The sequence below is a fragment of the Saccostrea echinata genome, unplaced genomic scaffold (genome assembly GCF_033153115.1).
Source record: "Saccostrea echinata isolate AGI-Se365-2 ecotype Australia unplaced genomic scaffold, CSIRO_AGI_Sech_v1 ptg000054l, whole genome shotgun sequence".
Lineage (NCBI taxonomy): Eukaryota > Metazoa > Mollusca > Bivalvia > Ostreida > Ostreidae > Saccostrea > Saccostrea echinata.
Genome location: NW_026889803.1, coordinates 41,853,316 through 41,872,500, shown reverse-complemented (window position 1 = coordinate 41,872,500; position 19,185 = coordinate 41,853,316). Strand labels below are relative to the sequence as shown.

General features: G+C 33.0%; 2 protein-coding genes across 2 annotated transcripts in view; one reads left to right on the top strand and one right to left on the bottom strand.

Annotated features, from left to right (window-relative positions):
• LOC133205693 (solute carrier family 22 member 7-like) overlaps positions 1-1,281 on the top strand; it is a 9,317-nt gene extending 8,036 nt beyond the window's left edge. Inside the window, exon 10 of the mRNA XM_061341545.1 lies at positions 1-1,281. This exon is cut by the window's left edge and continues 175 nt beyond it. Within this exon, the coding sequence (XP_061197529.1) occupies positions 1-44 (44 nt within the window). The 3' untranslated portion in view covers positions 45-1,281.
• Positions 1,282-2,896: 1,615 nt separating this feature from the next.
• On the bottom strand, positions 2,897-18,902 carry LOC133172574 (gametogenetin-binding protein 2-like). The gene is made up of 13 exons (XM_061307496.1): positions 18,850-18,902; positions 18,604-18,727; positions 16,236-16,429; positions 15,721-15,864; positions 15,087-15,185; positions 14,108-14,218; positions 13,702-13,905; positions 11,237-11,414; positions 9,292-9,480; positions 8,602-8,872; positions 8,305-8,417; positions 7,348-7,434; positions 2,897-4,577 (listed from the first exon to the last, which is right to left on the bottom strand). Exons 2-13 carry the CDS (start codon positions 18,688-18,690, stop codon positions 4,380-4,382), a joined length of 1,875 nt encoding a protein of 624 aa, XP_061163480.1. The 5' UTR covers positions 18,691-18,727; positions 18,850-18,902; the 3' UTR covers positions 2,897-4,379.
• Between the last annotated feature and the right edge of the window lie 283 nt (positions 18,903-19,185).

The following is a 19,185-nucleotide window of genomic DNA, read 5'->3' as shown; positions in this document are numbered from 1 at the left end:
GGGATCGTGATGATCTGATGACACACAAAGAACAACACGTTTAAAAAAAATCTCACCCAGTTTAATCACTCATTAAACCTCCTAATACCAAGATCTTAACATTTTTGCAGCTTTAAGTTATTTTTGTCACCAATGTGTGAATTTCTTTATATCGTTATATTTTATTGAATTATGATACTAGTTACAGGGTTGTCCCTAGGACCCTGGGGCTGGGAAATTTCCCTGCCTATAATGACTCCCTGGTTATTCTGGTATTCCCCCCAACTCCTTTTTACACAACCCCAGATCCCCTTAAAATTTTTAATGTACCTTGCTATTTCAATTCTTAAGGACAACCCTTTAGTTAACAATGAAATTCTTTTTATTGAGAGACTCAGTAATTTTGTATAAACTTTTTTTCATATTTATTGTAAGATGTTGTTTTTGAGTGACAATCAAGACAAAATATTGTTATGTTGAATATTTAGTGTCAAGATAGGATATAAAATAGTTTTACATACATGTAAAGTTTAATTTGTGTACATTAGTTTTAGTGTAGCGCTGTTTTTAGCAAGACATGTTTGTCTTGTTTTATTGCCCTGTTTGTAAATCTTGGCTTTAATTGGAAATGAGTGCATGCCTGGTTTTTCTAGTTCTTGTTAAGCTAGAAGAGGCAGACTTGCAGTAAATATGTCAACAAAAATTTTCAGAATGTTTGTTAATGACCATTGATTTACATTAAGGGTAATATAAAAAATTACAAAAATTCGAAAATACAATATAAGTCATTGATAGCCCATTGTGTGATAAATGTGTAAGATTTCAAGATCATGTTGTATCTTTGAGAATCGGTCACATGACCTAGAATCTCCATTACAACGTAAGTAAGACCATGTAAACAAATATCCCTTTAGCAGTTGTATAAAAGTGTTCTAGTATTACAATCATACTATGCAAAATGTAATATGTAGTTTGTTACATTTTTTTGCAACAATTCAACACCAAATTAAAAACACATGTACCATCTTGAATGTAGAACCATATTGAATCTCATTATTCCCAAGCATAATTTTTACAATGATCAAATTTTCATGCATTTACTCTAGCTTTCTCCATTTGTGCATAAAATGGTTTTCACGTTTTAAGGTTCTACAATGTTGACAAAGAATTCAAACAATCATTCATGGGCTATATACATAAAACTATAAAAACAGTGTTACAGGAAATTAGATTTTATTTAGACATTCATTATTGTTTAGAATCTTTTTTTTTTGTGCTGTGAGATTAAAATTGATAAATATATTCTGTATGCTTTGTCTAGTTTATTCCAACAGCTGACACTGTGTGAGTTCCATTCTTAATAGGTTACATTTTCAAAGGATCTCTGGTGGAAGAAAAACTTGCAGCTGATATGCTGTCAGGTGTTGAGAATTCTGCAGTATATTGAAATTACATATATAATTGAACTTAATGCCCCTATAAGGAATGACTGAATGCTTCTCCATCTTAATGCCAATTTTGTCCTTTCCATTTGCTTCCCTTGAACTTGGCTCCAGGGCCATAAAACCTATACAAGCTCACAATTGATCTTAGTCTCACTTTTACAAAAGAAATAAATAGTGGAAAAGTGAGACTGATATCAAAAGCGTGCTCATCTATGTTTTATAAGCCCAAAGCCTGTGTTCAATGATATATTAATATGTGGCAAAGGAGATCATGAGAAATGGAGAACTATCTGGCACCCAGATTTATTCAGGCTCATGGTTTTATTTACATTAGAGAAAATTTAATTTGCACTTGCAAAACTCAACAACTGAATGATCTGGCATCTCTCTCCATCTTGACAGTAAATGCAAAATATCCATTACAGCCTATTTACTTTTATTGATTCAATCTCAAAAGTTCCATTTTCTAAATTTCTTTGACATTGTTTTAATGTAATGGCATATGGTATCTATCAGGGCCTTTGAATGCAAAGTGTAAAAGAAAAAATGCATATGTAAATGTTTAAATGTAGCATTGATGTGAATATTAATTTCCACTTCATGATAAAGCAAAAGCGGGAAAAAATATCAATCTATTAGGAAGCATAAAGTGAAAATTTGCATAAAATATGTACATATGGGCATTGCAACCCAAAACATCCCTTCCTGAAGTTAGGATACCCAATTTTGAACTCTCATGACAATTAAAATATGAAAATCTATTACTACATATGTACTATCAAAATTAATATGATGGGCACAATATAGAGATTACCCATCACTGTCCATTCACCTACATGGACCTGCAGCTCATTGGTCTGAAAATTTGAGGTCCTTTATCCAATTTTTTAAGGTTAGTGAGCTACAGATCTGCTGCTACTTTTAAATAGACATTTGCCCTTTTTCTTGCATCATCGGGATTCTCTCAAGTAAGAAACAGAGCTCTCATGTAGCAACTTTGAATTGTGTTGACTAAAGCCAAACCCTATCAAGGTCTTTGACCTTGACTTTTAACCTGAAGTAATCAGTTTCTTCTGGTCATTAAGCATCACTGTAGCCAGCAGCAAGGCTATAATAACAATTGGTTCTCTTTACATTGTGTACACTACACTGTTCATACTATTGCTGCCCTTTTTGTTTAAAACCTCAAGTAAACGTCTGGCTCCTCCATAGCAAGTTTTTAAACTAGAAGTTCTAATGTGAAACAGTGACTCTTTACATCATATCCAAGACCTTGTTTATTTTCACCGTGTCTGTGATTTTATCTACAGGCTATTTCCTCTCTTCTAATGTTCTTTGTAGTATTTGGTGACTGATTGGTTAATTGGTACTACTTATATTGTGTCTATAATTGCTGAGAACAAAGAATAGACATGAACACATTAAGGCTATTTGCTTCTCCTTGCAACGCTGTCATGAAAGAATGATAACTATTTCATATGCAAATAAAAAGTTTATTCAACAAAATGATCACCTCACAGTTCAAATGAACCATTACAATAATAAGGTATGTTAATTTCATCAACTCCTTCCATCAACCATCAGCCCTGTCTACATTAACATATACATGTATAACAGTTCATCTGTATGTGTCATTAATTGCCCATTTTATTGCTGTTTTTAGTACAGGTACATATGTCTTCATTATATATATCCTTTACAATACTGTGAACCAACTTGTGCTTCCCCCTTCCATCTTACATGTACAATAATGATACAGGGAAATAAAGCAATAAAATTGAATGCTTCCGATGATATGCCAAGCCATATAATAAAACTGTTTAGAACAAAATTCATATTTGAAAATTTTATTCTAACCATGCAGCAGTGTCAAATAAAAAAACTAAACCAGACAATGAAAAATAAATGATACATAAATATATTTCATCATTTACTTGTATTCCATTGTCAAGCTTAGGCATCTTGATCTTCATTAACATATAGCTCTATGACATTGACAAGAAAAACAAATTACAATTATTGCTGTCAGAGAAAAAAAAACAACACTCATAAAACTGCACTGGTTTCACTGTTTCATGAAAACATTCAACATTATTCTGTATCTCTTGATAGTTTTTCAGAGCAACCCTTGATAACTTGGCAAGGAATTCCTGAACCTCAAGACACATAGATTTAAATCAGCAACACAATTGGTTTACAGTATCATGAAGCTTAGAGAAGAAAAAACAATCATGTGTCATTTTTGTTTTCTTCATTAACTTTCAAATCCAATGGATTATTTAAATATACTAATAAATTCAAATAAATAATATCTACATTGTATAATTGTAATCTACATGTACCAAGTTTTTATCACAGAATAAAAACCCCATCCTCTTGAACCAATACATAATGCATGAATTGGCTCCAAACTATTCAACAATAGACTTGGACTTAATGTCAAAGAAGCACTTCAAACAAGGAATTAACATTTGTGAAATGGTTTTGTCATGAATTCCTAGGAATGACCCTTTCTTTCTAAAATATTCTAATTAACTGACTCCTTAATATACCCATAAGAAAGAGTGTTTTCCCCTTGAAACAGACATTTTAAAATCAGGTTCCTAAATAATGTGCTACAATGATCAAGGTCTTAAAGTAAGAGAGCAAATGGTAATCTTAAAACAGGGCTTGAACATGAATTCCAAAATGTGTAATGCACTGTTTTAAAAGCTTGGCCAGTCTTTGCAAAGAGTTTTCTTATGTTAGCTTTACAAAAAGCACAAAATCACTTTCATTGTGCAGCAGAAAAACCCTGACAATATAATTTGTAGGAATCAAGAAAAAAAATGTGAAAGAGTACTTTCTGAAATAGCTCTTAATGCATGTGTTCTGAACAAACTCAGAAATAAAAATCAAACGTATATGGGAAAGCCTTAAAGCTGATCACAGACGTAGCATGGCAATGCTGTTGTTCTAGAGGTTACACATTTTCTGCATGACGTTATCAAGACTAGACATGTCTGGTGATCTCTGCTGTTGGAGCGTGTCAAATCGTTTCCGCAACGTTTCTCGCAATTCTTGACGTTTCAGTAGGAGGTTAGATTGATTGGCCTTGAACAGCTGAATTTCTTCTTCCGAAATGAAATCTTCATCATCAGAGGTACAGGGAGCCTGCAAATTACAATAAACCATATTTAATACAAAATTTCTGAATTGTTTGATTTTATGTTGAAATACCAGCAAGCTTATAAAGAAAAGGAATGAAAACAAGAGATGTTTGTGAAACACTTATGCCCCCCCCCCCTCCCCTTGGACATACATTATAGGGTGCAAAAGCCTTTATTATGGGCAGTATACATTATGGACAGTGTACATGGGAATGAAATTGACCTTTTGAACTTCAAATCAATAGGAGTCATCTACCAATACTATCTGAGATGCATCAACCAGAAATAGTCTTCTACATCACATCTTTGGCAAAAACACCTTTCTCGTGATATATCAGTAATTAATTTGTTCAACCTTTGCATAGATAATGAACGGAAACTGCAAATAATTGGAATTTTTCTAAATCCATGGGACATAACTCTGTCAAAAATGCTCGATCGTACCCAAAACAAAACTTGACTAAGATTCTGTATACCTAATTTCATTTCCGTATGTGCAACCTCTGCAAAGAAAATGAATGGAAACTGCAAATAATTGGAATTTTTCTAAGTCCAAGGGGCATAACTCTGTCAAAAATTCCTTGATTGTACCCAAAACAAAACTTGACCTAGATATTCTTATGATAAATCTGTATACCAAATTTCATTTCAGTATGTGCAACCTCTGTGAAGAAATTGAACAGAAACTGCAAATAATTGGAATTCCAAGGGGCATAACTCTGTCAAAAATTTCTCGATCATACTCAAAACAGAACCTGACCTATATATTCTTCTAAGGGGGCATAATAAAAGCTGTCCTAATCAGACCAACATCCCCTGTAGTGTCCCAGCTAGGGGGAAATGGAGGGGTGTCCATCCCATCCTCAAATCAGAATTTAATTCAAATATCACAGAAACAAGTACTAATATTCATCACTTTCTCCATACTTATGATTTTTGACACTTGTGAATGTATATTTCAAGACAAATGATATGTACAACTGTACTGGGTTCCATTTCAATATTGGGGTATTTTTATATTTTCAGAATTCAGAAGTTTATAACTTTCTTGTCATTTAATTAATTCATAATTATATATATAGTTTATAACTTTCTTGGCATTTAATTAATTAGTTATCTGTCACCAGTATGAAAAAACAAGCAAGAATGATACTGGCCTTTAATTGTAAGTTTCAAACTAGTATGTCACTTATGAACTACAAATTACTGTATTGATACATTTGCCAAATTTAGATTCAATTTCTAAACTTCTAAGTTTATGTACCACAATAATGTGAGAACCAGCTAGTTTATATGGTGTTATTATTGAAAATCACATATCTTGAGATATACCTATGTATCAAAAGCTCAAGACAAACGATACGTTTTGAAAAAGTGCCCTTCTCTTGCACCCCTCCACTTTGAGATCCTAGCTGGAACACTGGCCCTATATGACTTGTCATATGTTCAGGCAAGTCCCAAACATTTAACTGAACAAAAAACGTACAGATTGGCATCTGAGACTGTGTATTATGATCACACATTTCAAAGCATGTGCAACTTGCAACTGATTGAGGAACTATTTGCATCTTTATGTTGAACCCAATCTTGCATATACAGATGTACAAATGGTGTACATTAAGACAAGGTTTTTTTTTTTGGGGGGGGGGGGGGGGGGGGGTTACCAATACACTACTAGTAGAAATATGCCCATAGGACATGACTGTCATACCCAGGGTTTATTAGTAATGCAACACAAAAATTTGTATCAGTGTATGAAGTTTGCATAAAAATATCTTGAATAATTTCTTTGAAACTGAGCAATATCAAGGTCAAAAGGAAGGTCAAGATCTAAAAGCTCTCACTAATATGTATCAGCTTATAAAGTTATATCTTGAATAGTTTCTATGAAACTGAGCTAAATGCAAATTAAAGAAAAATGGGGTCAAGGTTAAAGGCAAGGTCAAGGTCAATTTTATATGCAGTTCATAGCACTCACAAAAATGTATCAGCACATGAAGTTTGATAAAAATATCATGAATGGTTTCTTTACAGCTAAGCTATATACAAATTTAAGAATAGTGAGGTCAAAGTCAAGGTCAAAAAATATTGATGCAGTTGAATGGCTCTCACCAATACGTATCAGCATGGAAGGTTTGATAAAAATATCTTGAAAAGGTTCTTTGAAACTGAGCTAAACACAAAGTGTTATGGAAGGATGGACAGAAGGATGGAAGATGGACATCACAAATACTATATCCCCCTGCAATATTCATGGCAAGGCATAACAACAAAAATTTTTTTTATCTGTTTATAGCTTACTTCTTCTCACTACATATGCCTAGATATACTGTTTATACATATATACTGTGAAATCATTAATATTCACGGGAGTTTAATATTCATTGTTTCCTGGTATGAATGGTACATGTATGACCCACAAATTCATGTCCTTCACAAAATGTGAAATTTCAATCATCTAATAAGAACTCTTTCAACCACAAAATCAAGTCCTCTCAGGCCAATAATTTGTCCTCAAAACCATGAAAATTGGCCCCCTATATGCATGGATTTGATTTTGTGGTTGAAAGAGTTCTTAGATGATTGAAATTTCACATTTTGTGAAGGACATGAATTTGTGGGTCATACATGTACCATTCATTCCAGGAACCACAAAATCAAGTCCTCTCGGACCAATAATTTGTCCTCAAAACCATGAAAATTGGCCCCCATGAATCTATGTGATTTTACAGTATTTGAAGCATAAGTTTCTTCACCAAACAACAGTATCATACCTCTAACATGTCCTGGAGACTCATCTGGACAAAGGATGGACTACCATTGGCACATTTACAGTTCACACTTAGAGCTGATGAATCATTCTACAAAAATAGCATAATATAATCACCATATTTTCCATGCAAAATATTGAGACATACTAATAATCAATGTCTTTCTCTTTACATAAAAGATTAAGGAAAAACAATCCAAGTCTACTAAAATTCATGAGATTTTCTTTAATGGATAGAAACATACATGTACATGTATTATAAAATAACCATGCATCTATAGAGTATACGCTGTAATTTGGGGGGGGAAAAACAAGAAGTCTGTGAGCCAATGCTCACTAGCAATACCCCCACTCTGATGTGAATATTCACAAGTTCATTTGTGACGGAAATTTGGTACAGACAGTCACATGGATAAATAGAAAGTTAACATCAGATTCGTACAAAAATGTCTCCCACCATATTGCATGCCAAAATAAAGAGTGTGCTAAAATTTCAAGCATCTGCCATAAGTAGTTGCTGAGAAAACTGAGATGGAAATTTGGTACGGACAGACACAGGGATAAACAGGAAGTTGACAAAAATGAATCCACCATATGGCATGCCAAAACAAAGAGTGTGCTAAAATTTAAAAAAAAAATTAGCATCTGCTTTGACTAGTTGCTGAGAAAACTGCAACAGAAATTTAGACACAGGGATAAACAGGAAGTTGACAAAAATGAATCCCACCATTTGGCATGCCAAAACAATGAGTGTGCTAAAATTTCAAGCATCTGCAAAGAATAGTTGCTAAGAAAACTGCAACGAAAATTTGTTACAGACAGACACACACATACAAGTAGACACACAAGGGTTAAACAGTATACCCCCCCTCTCCTTCAGAGCAGGGGTATAATTAATCACAGATGTAGATTGTTTCTACAATTGTGAAATATTAATTTACTCTTTAACACAGTTGCTTACTTTAGGTTTATGTGTACAAAGACTATGGTCCTGTTTCTTTGGAGGACCATGACACACAGAATTGGAACAAGTGTGACACCTGTCAATCAATGACTCACAAACACTGTCTCCACCTACAAATTAACATATTCATTGTTAATGATTATGCGTATGATCAAGTTGAATAAAAATATTAAGTAAATCTCAAGTTGATTTTTCAATCTAATTGGATTTTTTTTTTTTTCATTATTGATCAAATATGCAAAAAAAAAAAGAGTTGAACCATGCAGTTGAATTGCTGATTCAATGAAATCTTACCATCATGACTACTGCACCTGCCATCACAGAGAATATCTGAGCCTTCATTAGAACTTGGCATACTACATTCACAGCCTTCTACATCAGAAGAATACCCACAATCACTGTTCATACTGCCATTCTTCATCTGTCTCTCTGGTGTTACTGCAGTTCTACAACTCTCCATGGAAGCCAATGTAGTATTGGAATTTTGATCACCATACACCCCACAATTCTCTGAGCATGACTTGTGAGTCCCTTTATCATTACTAATGGACTGGTTTTTATCACACTGAAAAGTTTTAAAAAAGTTCCATTTTATTTCTAAATTCTGACATACATTACTTTTTAAATAAATCTGAACGTTGCATTTAATACATACAGTACATTTCCCCATAAGTTACCTAGTACATAATGCACTCATCACAGTAAGTGCACTAACATATTGTGCAATCATTCTCATCATATTTAATATCAAAAGGACAAGTGCCCCTAAATGACTTACATGTACTAGAACTACAAAAACTAAAACAATTCATTTATCAGTGAGATAAAAAAAAAAAAAAAAAAACTATGTTTCAGAGAAAATATCTTTGTCAGAATAAATATACATATTTCAATGTCTTAGGATTAGTTTTAAGACCCATGGATACACAATGGAGTGAATGACGTAAAATATTTCTTTGTACATCTACTAAAATCCTTCTTTACCTCACACAGAGCTGGAGGTTCCTCACTCTGTGTTTCAGTCGGATCCACAATCTGTGATGACTTGGCCTTCTTCTTCTTTCTTTTTTGTCGTTTCTGCTCTCTCTTCTGTTCCTTTGCTCTCTCTTCTTCTAAAAGCTCCTCACAGATAAGCTCCAGATTGGAGATTCCTTGTTTCCTTTCCATTGCCATCTGCAATTTCAAATCAATAACATTTTCAATTTGTTATCCATCTTTTTTCACCAACCATTGTTCAGATATCTTCCAAACCATCTTTATATACATCAAAACTTTAAAGAAACTACATGTAAATGGACAACAAACTATATCAATGAAACTGAGACATTAGACTGCTCTGACTGGCATTTCTTCAAATTCTTTCATAACTTCTTCAACTGAGGCTCTGTATTTGTCTAAAACTGTTTAAAATTCAATGCAAATACAGCTGAACATAAAATAAAAGTCAGCAATTCTATGCAATGCAGATTCCTTAATATATTGAAAAATCACAGAAAAGCATCTTTTGACAAATTGTAATCTACTGTAGCTAAAATTTCTATCAACATATACTTCCAATTCAAAATTTAATAATTTCAGATTTCATCATGCATGCATTGCCTGTCAGTACCGTAAACCAACAAATATTTGCAACATCTTTTATTCGTGATTCATCAATTTGAAATCCTTCTCATCAATTATTCTTTTTGAGATTGAGAAGTCATTCTACACACACACACATTAACACAAATAAAACTGAAATAAATGGTCCAGGGCAAGAATTGTTAAAGGGAAGTAAAAATGAGACTGTGCAACTTCCGAATATTTTCTGCATGCGAATAATTGCTGGTTTACAGTAACTGATTAACTTATTAGTGTTCATCATTTATTTTCCAATTTATTTTGCAATTATTCATTTGTTTAATCACATATTTATTTGTTTATTAATTTTTTTGTATGGTCAACCCAAGAGTTTAAAATGAGAAATCGGTTTTGGAAATTTAAAATTTAGATATTCTAAGATATTCTACATGATCTGGTTAAAAATCATATGAAGCTGAAATCACCAAGTTATGCAAGAAATGGAAACTTAAACTTGCAAAGCTACTTCCAGTCATACTTATATATTTTTTTTTAAGTATTACAAATTCAAAACACTTTCATATATTTATGTTTTTATTACCTAAAACAATTTTTACAGTCAGCTCTTCCAACAGTATTCATAAAAACGAGTCTTCCACATTGTGGCACATATGACTTAATGTTCTCCAACATAATAAAATCATGTTTGGCAGTGTTCATAAATACATGTAAATGTTGTAACCACTGTACCAATAATATGAAAAAAAAATGGAATCTATCTTAAACTAGAGGTACTGTGAGCAAACTCACAAAATAATATCCCCTGCTGCAATTTATTTTAAGTTTCTACTAGGAATTTTGTAAATGTGACCTTGAACTTGCCAAAATGACCTTGATTAATAAATAATCTTTGAGTGAAATATGGACATCCAATTTTTTCCATTAGAAAATTATATATCTATCATGATTTTTTAAAAAAATTTCTGCCAGTGACCTTGAATTTATCATCATGACCTTTGGTCAAGGTCATGTACATCCTCAGGTCATAAACAATCTTTGTACTGAGTATGAGCACCCAATAATTCTCTAAAAGTTACTGCCCGAACAAGAAATTGTCAATTTTTCTGCCAGTGACCTTGAACTTGCCGTAATGAACTTCGGTCAAGGTCATGATACACCCTCAGGTCATAAACAATTTTTGTACCAAATATGAGCTTCCAATGGTTATCCTTTACGAAGTTTTAGCCCACACAAGATTGCATGGACAGACAGACAAGGTGATTCCCATATATCCCCCAAACTTCATTTGTGGGGAAAAAATAAGTTTACATACAGCAAATGTTCCTTGATTTTTAAATTCGCATTTTACCTCAAAACTTTTCTTCAGTGCATCAACACCAAGATAAAACAGGATCTGCCAAGTTTGCTCCTCTGCTTTAAGTTTCTGCCAGATGCGATGGAGTCTCTCGTAAATATGGATTCCTAAACATGTCAGGACCTCCTCCTGAGCTATATCCAGGGTCTTCGCATGCCTGTCCCTTCTACTCCTAAAAAGACATGCTTTGAAGTGACTCTTCTTCAATATATGACTATTTAAGAAACTGTTATTCCTTATTTTATATTAAAATAATAAAATTCTTATTGTACCACTCAGTTCTAAATTTTTGAAAATTATTGTGAAAATGTTCACTTTCATCAGGCATATGACTGGTCACTAAAAATAACAAAGTATGTTTTAAAATTGTAAGTCAAACTCCAAGGTAAAGAGGTCAAAAATGTTGATACCAAAGGATGGAATACACATGTGAAATATGAAAGCCCTAGCATCATCCATTCAAAAGATATGGGCAAGGTTAAAGTTTTTGCAAAAAAAAAGAAAAAAAAACAAACAAGAGGTCCAGGGGCCACATCGCTCACCTGAGCACTCTGGCTAGGAAAAAGCAGAAATCAGTTCAGTCTTGAAAAGTTTTGATATAAATAAAAGTGGTTGGAGGGGGGGGGGGGGTTAATTTGAACTTGAATCTATACTTCAAAGGGATGCTTTTGAATTAATATGGCAAATAATGGCTATGCTGTTCTTAGGAAGACAATTTTTATTGATATATCATTTGTATTCCGTTGTATAACTATGATCCCCTGTAATGGCCCCTCTATTCTCCTGGGGGGTCATGATTTGAACAAAATTTGAATCTACATTACCTGAGGATGCTTGCATTTAAATATGACTAATTATTGCTTTGCTGTTCTTCAGAAGAAGATTTTAAAAGGCTTGCTTTTTCCTATGTATTCCTATGTAAAACTTTGATCACCCATTGTGGCCCCGCCCTACCCTACCCCTGGGAGGTCATGATTTAAACAAACTTGAATCTACACAACCTGAGGATGCACCCATAAAAAAAAACCAATCATGGCTTTGCTGTTCTTGAGAAGAAGATTTTTAAAGAGTTTTCCTATATATTCCTATGTAAAACTTTGATCGCCCATTGTGGCCCCACCCTTCCCCCGGGGGTCATGATTTGAACAAAGTTGAATCTACACTACCTGAGGATGCTTCCATATAAGTTTCATATTTTCAAGCACAGTGGTTCTTGAGAAGAAGATTTTTAAATGATGCCATTAATTTTTCATGAATTCATGATTATCTCCCCTTGGAAGAAGGCGTGGCCCTTCATTTGAACAAACTTGAATCCCCTTCACCCAAGGATACTCTGTGCCAAGTTTGGTTGAAATTGGCACAGTGGTTCTGGAGAAGAAGATGAAATTGTGAAAAGTTTACAACGACAACAACGCCGACGCCGGCGACAGACAACGGACAAATTTTGATCAGAAAAGCTCACTTGAGCCTTCGGCTCAGGTGAGCTAAAAACCAGAAACAGACAGACTGACCAACAAAAACTATTTGCCCTGAATCTTCAATTCTTGGGGCATAAAAATTAATTCTAAAGTAATATAAAATCTGATTATTACTAGGGTTGGACACCGGTACTCGGTACCAATACCGTACCGAATAGTTTCTTCAAAAATACCGGTAAAATACCGTTTCATTTAATACCGGTCTAATAACGGTATTTTTAAATCTTTGAAACATTTAAATACATTCCAAATGATTTAAAAAAAAAACGATTCCAGACCCGCTAAAATCGAATTCTTCGCGCATTGAAAGGGTAGGCTAATTAACGAGATGGATGCTTAGTACGATACTTGCTTTCGACTGCCGATATTCGAGGTAAATCAATATGTATATTTTTAAAAAAATTAAAGTACATCCACATTAATCGTGTTTTAATTTTATTGATAAAAACTGATAATAAATTTAAATTAAAAAGGCAAAATGTCGCAAAAATGTGATGTGCATATCTATCCTTTTTCTAATGTTTCGTTGTTTAGTGCGATCAAGCAAAATGGTTCCTGACAACCGGTGAAGCGGTCAGCCGTCTGCTCCCATTTTAGCAGAAAATCAAACGGCGATGTTTGAGATTCAATTTATTTCTTTTGCTGATCATTTATTAAAAGGTTGAAATTTAAACATAGTTTATAAGCTCATTTTACCTTATAACATTGAAAGGTCGGTGATTGGTGAAAGCACTTTTGTTATAAAATGAACCTTCATTTTCATTCTTAAAGGTATAGTACCGTATTGTTAAAAATACCGTATCGTTTCAAAAATACCGGTATGGTATCGTACCGTTTCATCCTTAACGGTATCCAACCCTAATTATTACCAAATTAATTTACATCTGATTACAAGTCTTGAATACCTAGCAGCGGATAGTAATATACATGTATATAAAACTCTTTCTGAAAACTGCAAAGATTTATTTTCATTTAACTCACCCTCCTGCTAGTTCTGGCTCGGCTCTGCCGATGAGATGAGCAATAAAATCGGTATCACACTGCATATGGATGTGCCTCTCCTGGGGACAGCATCGCAGTCCTTCATACAACACTGCACAGTATCCCTTCTCAGTGTTACAGTCCAAATCACCCACCAAAATACTGTAGGCACGCAGGACTTTGGCCTTACACTCAGAGCAAAACCTGCAAGAGGTGTATCCATCATACCCAATTGGCATTATTTATTGAAATATTGAAGTTTTAATTCTATCATTTTTGCAATAATTTTTTTATATTATGAAAAATAGTTCCAATATCTGATTTGATCTTATCCCTTTTTGACTTCTTCATGGCCTTTTTCAAAAACAATTTTAACTTTTTCTTTGTCATTATTATCAGAATTTACCTATGTTTTCTCAGGTAGTTTTCCAAAGTCTCCAATAAGCTCTCAGCATCCACTAAAACAACCTCCTCTCGACATTCCTGAGCTAATAAATCCCAGATGTCAATCCAGCTCCTGCAGATATAAAAATCCTCCATTTACATATGTTATAAGAACTTTTATTTTGACACATAAAGACATTAGAACATACCTTTTGTCCTAAACATTAAAAAAAAAACTAATACAGTAAAACTTGTTAAGTGCGATAAAGGAAATTTATGGACATAGTGAAGTCTTTTGGAATTCCAGCAAAATTCTAAGAAATTCCTTGTAAAATTCTATGGTTAATATAATGAACTCAGATATAACAAATTTTAACAAATTTTGGATATAGTGAACTGATTTTGTGTCCCCTCAAGATTTAAAACAAAGAAATTTACAACTTTCATAACAAATTTTCAACATCTCCAAATTTAAAATATTGAACTGACACTTTTTTTTCAAAAGATTTATATTTAAGGAATCACTGTCTAGTTTGTTGGGTATGCCAGGGAATCACAACTCATGGCTCTGCTGTTCTTGAAAATTTCTAAATATTTTTTGCTTTATATTCCCGTATAACACTATAATTCCCTATTGTGGCCCCATCCCTCCCCCATGTAAATGCTTTGTTTGGAAAAACTTGAGTCTACACTTTGGAAGAAAACTTTCATGTAAGTTTCATATTTTTCTGGCCCAGTGATTCTTCTTCATATTTTTAAATTTGTACTTTTTCTTAATTATCCCTCCTTCATTTGAACAAACTTGAATTCCCTTTACTCGAGGATGCTTTCTGCCAAATTTGGTTGTCTTTGGCTTAGTGGTTCTAGAGAAGAAGTCAAAAATGTGAAAAGTTAACATATGACAGACAGACAGATGCTGAATAGTCTTCAATCAGGAATAGCTCAATTGAGCCTTTGGCTAAAATGTCAGAAAAATCATGAAGTTCAGAATAAAAAATTACCCCGTTGTTCGATTCTTGTGGGTTTCCAAAGAGTGGAGATTACAACGCTTATTTTTCTTGCTCTTGGGAATGGAATCCATCATGGAATTAAGCTTTGCACTAAAATTAAAGATATACATTTGCTATAGACAACTTTCACATTTACAAGAGTTATTTCTCTTTCTGAGGTCAATCTTTGGTCAACCAGTGTCTGGTGATGTTTTCCCTCTATAACATTACCAACTTTACAATGCAGTATCTGATAAATAAAATGTATGTGTGTATGCTTAACATATTTTCTTTGTTGCCCCATACTTTGCCAATAAAGATATAGTATAAAATTGTAAAAAGATGTTTACATATTTAAAATTTTTACAGGTAATTTACAAATGATATAATGAGATAAATGGGTATTTCACTTAGAAGAATATTGTAAATGCAAAATTCATCTATATATATATTTCATTTCCTTGAAAATTATTAATGGAATATTTAAGGTAATATAGTTATTACTAACAATATACTTGTACCTGATATTGTGGAAGTATTTTTTTTATCTATACGACTTCCCAATTTCCTACCTTTGTATTGATCTACATAAATTCATATTTAAATACATTACATGTTTTCTTCCTTAATGGAAATTGTGTCTTACCCATGAATATAAAATAATGCATATAATGCCTTGGGATCAAACAGAAACTCTCTGTTAACAGACAGAACCCCTTTCCTTGTAATGATGAGAGGTTCTAATGCTGAATGTTGACCTTCCACTAGTTGGCTAAATAACCTTTCCACACTGGCAAAGAAAAAAAAATCACATATATACGAGTGTCACAATGTTATATACAGTTCAGAATTAGAGAAATCTGAATATATCTTACCCTTACACAGATAAACAAATCTGTATTGCATTGTCTATTCTTTTTAGTTATTTTATATAGGAACAGGAAAAATAAAATTTATCAAATGCTTAGCAGGAAATCTTATAAAATGTCTCAACTTGAATCAGAATAGATACTTTTCAAAGCATTTTAATGCTGCTGTGGCACAATTTTCATCTTTAACTACTAAAACACAAACTAGTCTGACTAAGATAAAATTGATTTGCACCTTTATACTTGATACGACAGATAAGTACATTAAAGTAGTTTCTTTTAAATAACAAACCTTCTTCTACAACCCACACAGGGCACCATGTGTGCTAACATGTTCATGATGTCTTGACTCGTAACCATCATCTGTACAGCTACCTCATCCTTGGACAGCATGCTAAATCGCTGAACAAAATGTTCCAGTTCTTTTCTCTTAATTCCTCGAACATTTTCACAGTCAACACAATTGTCACTGAACTGTACAACCATCTGAAACAAAAAATATTGTTGATTATCAACTAGTGCAGCTACTTGTAGTTTAACTACATTGGTTTATCTGCAAGTATTTATTGTGCATTATTTCAATAGTATTGTTAAATGTAAGTCAAGGCATCAAATTTTTCAGACATAAAACTGTTTCTCTACCTTTTCTCAAGAGAAAAAAAAAACTACTTAACTTGTGCACAATTAATCCTAAAATAGATATTCCAAACAAAATAGTTGTTCTCCATCAAAAATCAAAATATTTTTTTCTATGATATATCATTAGTTAATTTTTGTTTTATCTTTTCTTTTTTTTTCTTTTTTTTTGGGGGGGGGGGGGGGGTAATGTAAGGAATAATAAATATCCAACCAAAACATTTCAATGGCTTAGAAAAGTTTCAACATTGTTTATTGTTAGGTTTTAAGCACACCACATAAAACAATACTTTCAGTTTTGCATACAAATGCTATACTTAAGTAATCAGCAGTCATAGTCTTGAGAATAAAAGAGGAGCTTTCATTACTATCAGCAGCAGCACAACATATGTTTTTAATAAAGTTGCTCTAGACATTTCAATATATCAACAGATGCCTCCTGGGTTTTCATAAAGAAACTCCAAAAATTATTGTAAACAGTAACTCAAGTCAGGGTTCGACATTAACATTAGTCCATTAGTCTCAGACTAATACATTTTCATTCGGATTAATGAAATCTGTGGCTAATTTATTAGTCCAAATGGACTAAAAAAATTTCTGGAAAAAAATCAATAAGTTACTGATGTTCGATTCTCCACAACTTTCACTGGAAAACCCTGCATGTATTTTTAGCTTCTTAGCGGGAAGTTAGGTAATTCCGAGTCAATTCGGCGGTAATTTTAGGACTGAGATTGGTATGAAATAATGAAATTAAACATTTTAGTGATCATGATTTAGTATGACACATAAAGAAAGATGTCGGATGTTTGGACGTAATGTACACAGAGAAAAACGAACGAGATTGGGAATACAATCATAGTTCCTGATCGCAAGATTTCAATGAATCTTGGAATAAAACATTTCACGTAAATGCTTTGTTTATTTCAAGAAAAAAGTACATTGCAATGTTTATTTTTAATTAAACCATTAAAAAACATTGATTTTTTTGTTGACAGACTCATAAAATCGCACGCGGACTAGTAAAAGTAAAGAGGCACTAGTCTGGCCAGATTAAACCCTAAAAATGTTAGTGTCAAACCCTGCAAGTTAAAAGTGTAGGCTATTTTTTTTATGGTATCCAGTAAAAAATGCATAACTATACTCATCTTAACAGTCACACTTTTTAACATGTTAACCTTGCATTGATTGAATTATCCTCTTAAAAGAAAGCACTGTAATATACAATTATGGACTGTTTAGAAGGGAGACATCACAAATTATCAGGTCTGAGACCTGATATTTTGTGATGTCTCCCTTCTAAACAGTTCATAATAGTTTTATAATCCTGAAGAATCTAAAGTTAAGAAAATAGAGAAAATATCAGTTAAACCTCTAGTGTTCATGTACCCACTGCTCTGATAACCATATTTCAAAATGTGTCAACTAATAACTTTGACGTCACTGTTAGAAATTTATTGTTTACCAATCCTACAAATATCAATTATATGATTATATGAGTTATTTCGTTTACAACATTTTATTTTCATCTAAAGGGAGACAATACACCTGTCACTCTGCTAGCTTGCTTGCACTAATTTATTGACATCTGAAGGGAGACAACACAGTTGTCACCCTTTTGCATAAGGTAGACATCACAAAATGTCTCCCTGAATGTGACTCTAAACCAGTCAGATTGATTGTATTATTCTGAAGGATAATTATTATTACTATTGCTACTGCTAAGTATATTTTCAACACATTTTGCAATCAACATTCTTTGCACATGGAAATAAGAATATTTGGAATATTGGTAAAGTTGTTTAACTTCTGTTGCATCAAATTAACCGTCAGTGTTAAAACATATGTTTATGCAATGGTAAACTAAACAATTAATGTGATTCCACATGTTGATCATGTTGATGTTACATATTAAATGCCAAGTCTGAGAATTTCAAAATTTCAAAAAATACATTAAAATCTGATGATTAGACTTTGAACAGGATAAAAATACGTATAAGAAATATTCAAACTGTAAAAGCACAAACCTTTAAGTTGTCATCAACGACTAGCGGTAGCTGTCTTCTATCAAATTGGTAGTCATCTGCTCTGCACACGGCTACCAACCGCGCCATTTCAAACGTCCTTGGTATTATGTGATTTCAAACGAATCTGGAATAGTTAGGCACATGTGAATATATCAGAGAAGCATTTCTTATCAAGTAAAACGTGTAAACAAATCAATTTTTGCATTCAATCTTACTTGTCCGGGCACCTGAAATATGTCAACTTACAAGGTCTAACAACACAGCCACAATGTTAGTGTCCTTCCAACTTCCGTTTTTTACAAGTTGAAATTTATCCCCTTGCTCAACTTAAACTTACTAAATAATTACGAAATATGAATCAGTTACTAAAACAAAAACAGAAAATAATCTTTAACATAACTAAAAATAAAAACGTCATGTTATCAAATAATAACCTTTTTAGCGTATGAATCTTTACAATAAACCTCTTTCCCAGTAAAATCAACTTCCGGTTTCAAGAGGATGCATTCAATTTTCTGTTAATTTGATCATATTTACTTCGAATAAGTAAACATGCATACTTTTAGAATCAAAGTACTCAGA